This window comes from Caloenas nicobarica, chromosome Z (genome assembly GCF_036013445.1).
Source record: "Caloenas nicobarica isolate bCalNic1 chromosome Z, bCalNic1.hap1, whole genome shotgun sequence".
NCBI lineage: Eukaryota > Metazoa > Chordata > Aves > Columbiformes > Columbidae > Caloenas > Caloenas nicobarica.
The window spans coordinates 48901007-48913272 of NC_088284.1; the positions used below are offsets into that span (position 1 = coordinate 48901007).

General features: G+C 36.4%; 1 protein-coding gene across 1 annotated transcript in view; it reads left to right on the forward strand.

Annotated features, from left to right (window-relative positions):
• Positions 1–12266, forward strand: part of ROR2 (receptor tyrosine kinase like orphan receptor 2) — a 153021-nt gene that overhangs the window by 110204 nt on the left and 30551 nt on the right. The window contains exons 3-4 of the mRNA XM_065656244.1: positions 5059–5346; positions 6396–6426. Of these exons, the coding sequence (XP_065512316.1) occupies positions 5059–5346; positions 6396–6426 (319 nt within the window). The remainder of the gene's footprint in view (positions 1–5058; positions 5347–6395; positions 6427–12266) is intronic.

Sequence of the window (12266 nt, forward strand, 5' to 3'; positions counted from 1 at the left end):
ATAATTATTTAAAAATCATATAGAGGAAAAAGGAGCAACAACAACAAATGAATAGAAACCGAAACTCGAGTTGAAAACAGCTAAGCCATCATTAACTTGATCTAAAGTTAATGCAAAGGGGTTTTTTGGTTGTTTTTTTTTTTTTTTTTTTTTAGGATGAACTTCGAAATCACAGCTAAGTTCTTAAAATAACAGAAGCAGAGCAATCATTTTGTATTGTATTTATGCCAAGCGTAGCACATATGGTTTGAGCCAATAAGTTGGACATCTACATGCCAGAATAACATAAATAAAACTAACAAAACCAATATGCATGGGAGGTCTCAGTGATAGTTGCATCCTTTATGTTTTTAGCTTAGTATTTATTCTTGTGCATATCTTGACAATGATTTGACACAGGCAGGAAAAGTTTATTTTTATATTCTTGCCAAAACACGCAAAATAGATCTGTCATCTTAATTTTGATTTGCTGTGGGATTCTGTTTGATACATTTACACCAAATTTATTCAATTTAAAATTATGAAGTACTGGCAACCTAACAAAAGCATTTCAAAACATGAATTGAGTTTTGCCAGAATTTATGTCAGTCATTTACCTAAGTTACTTTATTCATAGGGTTCATAGAATATAATAGTATAACATAATACATAGATTTAGTTGTATTATCCTATCATAGCTTCTTGACAGAACAGTTTTTACTCTGTTCAAGCAAAATAAATATTAGCATTCATTGTACACTATGTTAGAAAAATCATAAAAGATAAAATAATTTAGAACCTCTTTGCCTACAGCAAATGCAGAAATATCAAGAAGGTAGCTTTTCCCTTTGAAGCACTTTAGGCCAAGCTAAAGACCACTGAAGACAAAGGAAGCATTTTCCTTAATTTCAATGACTCTTGGAAGCAAGCCAGAGTATAGAAAATAGTATATAACAATGTGTAAAACAGAAAGTTGCTGCCCATTGTACTCAAATTTTTAAAAATTCTATTTGATAACCATATGCCAAATGAAATATAATGGTTTATAATATGACATTTACAAGTTTAGCAATGCTGCTTATGCAGAACAAGTCCCAAATATTTTGTAGAGAGTATTTATTCTTTATTTCAAAGCTATTTCAGTATTAAAACAGGTTAACAAATCTGTTGAAATTTTGAAAAATACTAGTTGACTGACACATAACACGAAATATAGTACACAAGTTAAATACAATTCTAGTACCTTCACATTTCATTTTCCTCCATACCTGTCCAGTTGAATATTTATTAAGAGAGAAAGAGAATTACATTGGAAAAAAAAAAATGTTGATGTCACAGTTTATCCTGGGAAACAGTTATTTTTTTCCTAAAACCATTACATCAAACTGGCACCCACACAGTGTTTGTGGTATGATGTGCATCACAAAAAGAAACCACTGGTTATCAACAGAGAAATTAAATAAGGGATGCATTCTTAAGAACATGGTTGGTTAAATTTTCCACTTCGTTTGAAAGATTTGCAATTATGGGTTATCTGAAGTGGACACGAAATAACAGAGCAGCACAACAAATGGTTGCCCTCTCAGTCATACAATTACTTTGGATTCAGTAAGTATATAACCACCAGACTTCAGCATCATTTCTCAAAGAGGAAATGACACTAGGAAATAGAGAGTGTGCACTTCAGGGTACAGACAGAGGCAGAGGATAGGCAGTGAGTTGCCCTGCTACTCCTAATCTGCTCTGCAGAACTTTGAACAAACACAAATGCTTCAAAGTTCAGTAGGCTAAAATATTTATTACTTGATTTGTAGTAACAGGGTAATATAAAACACTGCAGAAAATGCTTGTAAAATTGGCAGGGGAAATAATGAACTGAAGCCAAATTCTGACCTACAGGAAATGGCTTCAGTTATACTGACTTCAGGGGAAATATATCTAATCACACTGGGTCTGAATTCATCCATAAATCTTTGGCATTGCTTTTGGTGGTAATAGTTTTGTTCTAGTTATTAATACGAACTGATTTATAAATTCATATGAAATATTTCAGATTGCTTAAAAGCTATGGACTAAATTACTTCCTACAGTAACTCTCATTTAATTGGTAAAACAGAAAAGTCTCATATGGATTTAGACTTGAGTTAATAACGTTTGTTGGTCCTTATAAGTAAATTTAGTATCTATTTAGTCCAAATTTGTTGGAATATAATATCCATGACCAACCTGAAATGAAGACTCAACTCTGCTGATTTAAAATCAGGAAAAGTGAAAGAGTGGTGTTTGAGCAAGCTGCAAGCTGATCAGTGGCACAAAAGCTGGCAAACGGCACAAGAACAATGTAGACCTTTCATGTATTTCTGTGTTGAGAACAAAAAGAATATCGAAGATGTACAAGACAGCACTTGAATTGGCCCTACCTTTACAGAAAGCATCTTTTCTACCTCTTTCACTTCTTAGGAATCAGGAGCAACTCTGAGCCAGGTTATTGTACTTCTGTGCTGGCTCCATGCTGGAAGCGGCCCAACTTCAAACAGACCTTAAACCGTCTCTTTTGCCTCCCTTGTGTGAGCACGTTCAGGTTGCCCCCACAATTGCTAAATCATAGACCCACAGAACAGACTAGGTTGGGAGGGACCTCAAAAGATCATGGGGTCCAACCTTTTTCGGGCAAGGGAAACCTAGAGAAGATCATCTAGCAATCTGTATCTTGCCAGAACTGTTCCTTGAGTTGGTGCTTGCATGGCCACACATTGTGGGTCCACTCCTCTTCCACCCAACAGCTCAACAACATTACCATGACTGGACGTTCTTGCACTTCCTGAATGCCCCAGTTGTTTTTCTACAATTAGAAGAATTTTTCAGCTTTTCCACTTCTTTTAATAAATTGATTTTTCAGACTTGAGTGGTATTATTGAGTATGACAACTCTTTTTTGAACATATTCCAAATAAATGTAAACTTACTTCTTCTCTTCTTGACTGTATACTCTGCCTTGATGTTGCTGATGGGAATAAACTTCATACGGATTATGAAAAAGTAGCGAAATAAATTGTGGTACTCCCTAAATAATGAGCTAAGAGTGAAGTAGCCAGGAAAATTGCTTTTCTATAATTATTTGCAGCTGGATTGATCATGCTTGCTTTCTTGCTGCTAGAAATGCTTATATATATAAGATGTTAGCTTAAGTAATAGTTTTAATAAATTACTTCTGTTCTCTATATCAACAAGGTAACTTGCTATTTTTCTGTTCCTGCCAGAATGTCATCCTAGTAATTCTAATTCTGCAGCTATGACACGTGACTGGAAACCACAACAAATTATATTGTTGTGTCATGACATTGCAGAAAGCATTCGTAGACTTTTTCTCTTTTTTATTAGGTGGTTGAAAATGAAAATTTTGTGTGTTCTTTCAAAATATTTTAGAGTCTACTAAAGATTTGTAGGCTAACAATAGGGAAAGCTAATGTAAAATTACATACAGAGTAATTTTTTATTTTATGAGGAAAAAGGATGACAAAACAATTTTCCTGTAAGTTTGCAAAGTCATGTGGAGATGATATGTATTTGGATTTACTTCATTTTCTGTTTAGTGATGTACTAAATTCACACTTGCCTACATTGTATTTTCATATTATTATTAAAGCAGGATTTCTTTTCAAAGGCAAATGGTAGAGAACAATGGGAATACTCAAGAAAACCCAGTATTCCAGCAAAATCTAGCTTTACAAATTCATTATATTCTGCTCCCCTCTCCAGTGCTATACCTAGCCATTACAGAGGAACTGATTTTCATGGTCATGTGAAACACAAATCAAAGCAGAGCATCAATTTTCTTAAGGTATTTCAGCAATTAGACTGTGAATGTTGACCATTGTATTACTGGTGTTAGATTCCTGCACAGTAATATGCGATTTCCTAATTAAACAACTGCAAAATAATTTAACTTATAGGAAATGTGGACATCCTTCAAAGTTACTTGATTTTTGGAGCCAGCTGACATAAAATCATAATGTAATATGAAGTATTCCTGATGCTCTATGTCTAGATCGTATACATTCATCTAAACAAACACATGACAGCTAGATACATTTCCTACTTGTTTTGACAGTGACATTGTTATTTCAGTGGAATTACATGCTTTCAAGCTTTTGACATGTGATGTATGTCAGTTGCAGGACTCCTAACACCAAATTAAGTTAAAAATAATGGCCTACAAAAGTTTTGGTTGTCCAGGTTTTTACAGTGTTCTTCCATCAATTATTTCTTTTTTTTTAATCACTTGAGATCACCAATACAGCATACATGCTTCTTGACAAGCCCTTTGCTTTCAACAAACCACAAATTAGTGCTTTTAGTTTCTATTTATAAAACGAAACCTACGAAACCTGATAACTCAATATCCATACAGATATTTCTTTGTCCAATTTAGCACTATTTTAGGACTCAGTGTGAAAAATGACAACCTATAATAAATTTAAAAGTGCCCTCTGTATCACAGGTTACTTCAGCAATTCAGACATCCTTTCTTTAAATTGAATGCGAGACTTACCATCTTTAAAATTCAATTGTAAGTTAAACCTATCCAAATCAGACTCATCTTAGGAGTAATATAGAGTATATATAGAGCAAATATATGATCATGTAAGAAGATTAAGTGGTAAAATTATAGCGATATTCTCGTATGGTTGCAACTAGGATTACTCTTTATGGAATAAGGATGTATTTTTCTATTATAGTGCTAACCATTTCCCAAGAGATATAGCAACTAACCAGAAAAAGTAATTATTGCTTCAGAATAGGTGTCCACAAAGGGAGTTAGGATTTTAATGGTATTAATTCATGCCTGACCTTCTAATCTGCATACCTACCTGCAGACAAACATGAAGTCAATCATGAAAGATAAATTGGAGTGTGATGTTATGGTGTCCCTAGGACAGTGAATTGCATTTTTTTTTAGTATATGCTTGAAAGAAAAGTGAAACCATTTCCAAGATTCTCTCTTAAAATTGTGCCTTTGGGCACTCTTTTATTGCAACCCAAGTGAAGTTTGATCTTTTCTGACCTTTCACCCTCTTAGGTTACTTCCTGACCTTTTTGGAACCAGTAAACAATATCACTGTAGTCCAGGGTCAAACAGCAATCCTCCACTGCAAGGTGGCAGGAAATCCATCTCCAAATGTCAGATGGCTAAAAAATGATGCTCCAGTGGTTCAGGAGCCACGACGGATCATCATCAGAAAAACAGATTATGGTTCACGTCTAAGAATCCAGGATCTGGATACTACGGACACGGGATACTACCAGTGTGTGGCTTCAAATGGAATGAAGACAATAACTGCAACGGGAGTGTTGTTTGTAAGGCTTGGTGAGTTCTCGGCTTTTTGATTACTCAGACTGCTTTTAAGACTAGGTATTAGTTTTTGCAATAGCATGATGAGAAACGAATTTGATGTTTTGAGAAGAATTCTCGACATGAAAGGAAAAAAAAAAAAGCCGTTGCCTGGGGCCTCTCTCCCAGTGCAGAACTTTTTGGTTGAACTTGATACCCGTTTACTGATAATAAAAGAAAATAACTGCAGATGGAAAGGTCTGAAAATACATAGTCAAGAAAAAACTTTAAAGAAATGCTAGTATAAAGTACAAAAAGGTAGCATTTCATTGCCTGGAGTTTTTGCTCTACTGCTGGACTCAGTATGTAAAAAAAACTGAAAAGAAAAATGAGAAGCAGTTTTTTATGTGATCTTCATAGCTGGGGCCATCATTGTGAAATACCATGTCTGTACTGCTGTGTGAAGCCTGGCCTCAAATTCTGCACTTTGACAGCTAAAGGTACACCACATCTTTCAAGAAGTACTTCATTGCATTTTGGAGACTTGATTATCCAGCCCACTAGGCAGACTTTTATTTTGTTTGCTTTTGAAGCAATGGGGAAAAATTCTAGAGACATTTTCCTAAAATTTCTTTTAATTCTGTAATGAAATAGCTAACTCCACAGTTTAGTTTGTAGTGATTCATTAAGTGCTGGGTACTGGACCTTGTTCCCACTGTGACAAAGGTTAAGAGCCATAAACTCTGATAGAAAGGCTCAGGTGGGGCTTATTAAGAGGTAAATGATGTGCCAAGATAACACACTGTCTTTTTAACAGCCCATGTTTTTATGGCGGGAGATATTTTCTAACGAAAATTACATCCACTCAAGTTGCTGCCTGAGCAGACAGAAAATTCATATGCCTTTTATTTGTGGCTTTGAAAATAGCAATACATCATTATGTGCAGGAACACAGAGGGTTGTATTTGAATCCTGAGATAAACCTTCCTTAAAGAAACAGTTTCCTTTGGATTGCTGTTGACTTTTTTGTTCTGTTGTCCTTAAGCCAAACTTGCCAGCAATGTTTGTTTGTTTTATGTTTACAGGTCCAACAAACAGCCCAAATCACAATCTTCAGTAAGTACTTTTTGGAAAATTACTTAGTGTGCTCTGACCAATTTTGTTCTGTAAGAATTTAGTTCATAAACTCAGTAAAAACTGCCTGCAACCACAGTGTTCTTGCTAAAAATATCTAATTTGATCAAAAACTCACAGAATGGTTGAAGCTTTTTCAGACAGGGATAGCATTGTATTACAGTGGGTTTTGGTTTGATCAAATTTTCTTGAGCAACTTCTGCTTGCTTATTTCATATTTTAGACAAGCAAATTACCACAAAGTCATGATGTTTGAACAGTAACTGTTTACAGGGCAAGTATGGGCTGGAAGAGTGGTTAAAAATGAATAGGTAAAATGCTTAGGTTGCTGTGGTTGTAAATTTACTGAGGTTATATTATTATAAAGCGAAAAGTCAGATAAAACAAGGCTAGAATCCTGTCTCTGAGAAGCTAGGCAAAACCTCTGTTTGTTAGTGTAATTTTGGTGACGATTTGGTGATTTTTGTTAGCGCTTGGGGCCATTTGCTGATCCAGTCATAAGGATGAAAATAGATCAGTTCTATTTCATCATTGTTGCTTTATGTGTTAGTTTTAATTTAAATACTGCATATTGTATAATTTATTGCAATAGATTCTGCAGTTGATCAATTAATGCAGAGAGAAATGCAGTCTGAGGCCTTTTTATGTGATAGTGGTATAAAATTAGTGTCAGTGATGTACCAATTAAAAATAAGATTGAAAAAAAATTTGTACAGACACGTGGACGCTTTTAAGAGGTACATTAGTGGTCTCTGAACTCCCAATGGCTTGAGTGGAAGTACTTTAAATAACTGTATTGGGCAGACCCCTAATCCACCCATCTTGCATGTATCACACTCAGTCATCTTACATATATAAAAACTATACCACATGGTACACATTCTTGTATTTTTTTATGCATAGAAAGTGTAAATGAATTTGAAGGATTTCAACATTATAGGAATTTAACAAGTTTTCCTGTTTTTCTTAAAACTGATTGCTAACTATTGAAGATTAAAAACAGCTGTTCATAACAGAGTACAAAAAATGTAATCATTTTTGTAACAACTGAAATCCTGCTTCAGATCTTCCAGTACTTTAGAAAGCTGTTGTGCACCTGTTCTACAAAAGAGAAAAAACATTGAGATACCAGGAATCTGTCTGATCTTTTATGTGATCAGAAGGCAGAGACTGGTACAACAGATGGCAAATTGAAATACACATAGTGAAGAACTGAACTGAAGCTCAAAAAACAGGTCTCAAAAGCAGCTGAAGAGTAGCAAGCTCCAAGCACAAGGTGAAAAGCTGGGAACCAAGTTTTACATTGATTCACTTTTTGATGTTGAGTAAATAATTAATATTATATCTTTTGATTTCTCCAGTATTTCACAAACTCTTACTGTGTACTGAGCATTAACTTCTTAATATTTTACAAATATCAACATAAATTAAAAAAATCCAACTGATAATGTGAAAAAAAAAATTACCATGACACATATTTCTTAATCACATGCCCTCTCAAAGTGGAAGTGAATTAAGGTTCCTGAGACATCTTTCATTCTGGCTCGGCCCAGGTTTTGAATGCTTGACTATTCAAGCATTGCTGATTTTGCACTGTTAAGTTAAAACAAGGAAAGAAATAACCAAAATAAAAGAATCCCGTAATTTGGATTTTGATGCCTCTAAATTGGCCTTGTACCAATGGTATCAGTGATGGATCTGGAAGCAGTAGTGTATGATCATTCTTTCAGACCTGCCATTAAAAGATGAAGTGAAGAGTATGCTGCTGGTAGGTTTTGTTGTTTTGTTGGGGTTTTTTTTGGTTGTTTTTTTTTGATAGCCACCAAACTGAAGAGAAAGCCAAAAATTGAGAAAAAGAAGCCCAGGTCAAAAGTCTAGAGAGAAGTCATGAGGGACTTATGAGGTCCAAGATCTTTCAGGGATTACAGATATTTGCCTCATTGCATGCTTGCTCCTGTTTCAATTTTTTTTCTCTTTACTACTTAGCCAGGTTTTGCTCACCTTTCCAAAGTTCATATTCTTCCTTTTGATACTTCCTTTTTTTTCTCCTTCTTTCTTCTCCTCTTTCTTCTCCTCTTTCTCCTCCTCCTTCTCATTCTCCTCCTCCTCCTTCTCCTCCTCCTCTTCCTCCTCTTCCTCTTCCTCTTCCTCCTCCTCCTTCCCCTGGTCCTCCCCCTCCTCCTCCTCCCCTTCCTCCTCCCCCTCCTCCCACTCCTCCTTCTCTTTCTCTTTCTCTTTCTTTCTCTTTCTCTTTCTTTCTTTCTCTTTCTCCTTCTCTTTCTCTCTTTCTCTTTCTCTTTCTCTTTCTCTTTCTCTTTCTCTTTCCCTTTCTCCTTCTCTTTCTCTCTTTCTCTTTCTCTTTCTCTTTCTCTTTCTCTTTCTCTTTCCCTTCTCCTTCCTCACATTTTTCCCATGTTCGTCTGCTCCATGCCTCCTACCTAGTCCTTTGAATAAAATGACATAATTTGGCAGTATAATTTTTTTCTTTTCAGAAACCGATCATGAATTTTTTACCGAACACTTTGTATGAAATTGTGTAGGTCAATTTCTAAGCCAGAAAAAGAAAGGGGAAAAAGACGAAAGAAATATCTAACTGCTTGGAAGGAGCCTGCATGGAACAAAGAGCTCTTTCTGTTTGCTGGCTGCAGAGCACAGTCTCAGGTTGAGCCACCCAAGAGCTGTTTCTCCTGGTGTTAATGCTTTCAAAAAGACATGCTTCAGTGGAAGCGCTGAAACTTAAAACCGTTGTAACTTGGTTTGGAACTATACCTAATGAATTATTAAGGGATAAAAAACATTACCTATGTAGATACCATCTAGATAGGTATTTTTATGCAGTCAATGTATTCTGCTGTGGATTTCTAGAAACCACCTACAATTAAAGATTGACAGAGATCAAATATTCATTATGCAGTCAGGCTTGTCAGTGCAAAAAAGGGCCCTGACCTTCAGGTTGTGAAGTTGAGACATTTCCATAAAAATCTAAAAATAAAAATCTTCAGCCAAATAAATAGGCTTAAACCAGTGTGGATTTTTTTAAGAGGATGGAGTGGTCTTTATTTTGTGTGAAGGTTCATATCTGTAAAACTTTCTAGGGATTTTTCTGTAGAAATGGAAAAATACAATCTATCAAAATTACCCTATTTATCAAAAGTGTTAAAATTATTTTAAGTATTAATAACTAGTAAAAATTAATTTATGAAGGAAATAAAAACACAGTCAGAAAACTAGTCTCTGACCAGCCTTTGCTGACCGAAGAACTGTGCTGCTAGAGGACTATTTACTAGAGGACAAGCCAGAAGGTTGAATCCTTTCTCTCACTGCATAATGCTATTACCTTTTGTATCTTTAACATTAATAGCTTTTGCCCTTCTGAAGAGAGATATCATATCCATTCAGAAAGGTACCAGTGTGTGGAAATAAAATAAAAGGGTAGCAAATACTGGCGAATGGTTTTTTAGCATGATTAAGTAGTGGATGTTAATCTCTTGGAATCTAAAAGCAGGAGGGCAGACAGACTTGTGTTACTTTCTAGAGGTGTTGCTCTTATAAGATAACATCAGTCTAAAAGACTACATGTTCTCTAGTTTAATGTATTTGTCTCTTGAATGATTAGATTGAATTTTACCCATTGGGCAAATTCCTGTTTTGAAGCTGTTTAGATTTCTCATTAAGACTGTGACTATAGTGGTGTCACTTTGAAGGGAACCTGGGATGGAAGGTATCTGACATGCTGTTGACGCTAAGGGCTTCTGGAAAATGTGATGGGGCTTTAGCAGAAGTGAGGAAGGCACAACAGAGTACAGGCAGAAAGAAGCAGCTATTACATAAACTCACCCCTTGCCAAGTGTAGGTAAACAGAACTGGCTCTGTTGCCAGTGCTGCACTTTTCCTCACATGACCTTTCTGCAATCTGCTCAGGATGCCAGGAGGTGAATGTCTTCTTCCAGAGCTCTGTGCAGGGACACTGGGCTTTCTAAGTAACTTTGAGAAGTCCCCGTTACATCAAACTCTGACTAAGATCACTTCTGAGTTTGCAGTCACTGATGCCTGTATGCTTGACCCGTAGAAAGAGAAATGGGCAGGAACATCATCATCAAGTAGAAATGGTCATTGCTTTGGGGAGGAATTTTTGAGGTATTAGCCATTTAGAACAAATTTGTATGCTCTCATGCCTTATTTTCTTGAGATAGTTTAGGACAACAGTAAAAATGTTAATATTCAGCCCATTGAAGTAAAAAATGATGAAGCTGTTGTAGTCAAGAAAAGAACAGTTCTTTCAAACAACGGAAAACAGAATGTCTTTAAAAACTAGTAACACATCTGAGTTGAAACTAATGATGAGCCCTGAGGCTGGGGCAGGCAATTTATTCTCTATGGGTCTGCACATCCCATGGCTTTTATCATATAGCGAAAGCACATCTCTTCTGTGATTCCAAAGGGGACCTTCTGCATCACATGTCAGGCACTCATACAGCTCTGTGGTGGGGGCAAGTATGTTTTCATCATGTGACAAATCTCCACGTAATCATGAGGTGTAAAAGGGAATATGAGGCCTTGGGAAAGAGGGTGGAGTGACTCATCAGAGCACGTCACCCTGAGGCCGCCTCCCTGCCCATGGCTGGGGTCTTCCAGGTAAAAGGCAGTAACTGTGGGGGCAAATAGTTTTGTAAGCTGGATCTGTCTGGCAAACCAAAGGTACCCAACATCATGTTAAAAAGCAAGAATACTTTCCTTACCATCACACAGCAGCACCACTTGTATCTTCCTCCTTTCCTCGAGTGGCGTGGCGAATACTCTTCAGTCTCAGTCCGGTTCAGCCACTGATAACAGCATTTTAAATCTTGTAAATTATACAAAATTATTTTATAATTCACATAAACAGATGTTTTTGTAACCAATACACGGTTGTCTCAAGTCAGAAGTTACATTGTTTATTCAGGGCCTTGAGGACCAGGTGTTCAATGATGGGCCTCCTGCAGAATGACACGCACACGTTTTGTTTCATCAAAATACACACTTGGCTAAGATGACCATATTTGAAGGATATATATTTTTCTAAGATATTTGTGGTAACATGTTGAAGTTAAAGAATAAGTGCATACTTTGTGTTCTGGTTTCCTGTTTTAATCAAGGAAGAAGAAGGATTTTGCGATTAAAACATTGGACTGTAATTTTAGAGGTCTGGATTCAATTTCTGGCTGTGCTCCTGTCTCCATGTGTGATCGCAGCAAGTTGTTTAACCTTTGTCTCTCCGTGTTGTGTACACAAATGGAAATGGTCGATCATGGGAATTTTGCCTTCCTCTATTATGGGATCGAATCACTTCAAAATGTTTAGGGTATATTGTCTCCCCATAAAGCATGGAATATTATTCCTATTTTATGAATGATGAATTGAGGCACAGATTTTCTTGGGCTGGTCTGCATTAAACAGCATGTGTTTGCCTTGGCAAATTTCCTGGCTCCCTGACAATCAAATTTGGAGATCTGGCTAGAACGTGCTGCAATTCCCTCCTAGACCTTGTGTGTCAGTTTCTTTTTTTCTTTCAAGTTTGTGGAGGGGCTGTATTTTACCCTGGTGTGAGGTTGAGGCTCCTTTCAGGGAATTTTGATCCACAGTCTCAAATCTGCTTCTAAGTCCGTTGGTTTAAATGTCCTTTCACAGTCACTCAGGCCAAGACAGGAAATTTTTAGAGGGAGGAGGGAACTGAAACCAAAACTGCACTAAAACTTTTACATGCCCTTTTCCCTCTTATCTATTTTAGAGTGGAATTTTGCAGCACAGTGATTGTTTTTACTCTAGCTATGTAGGATACAACC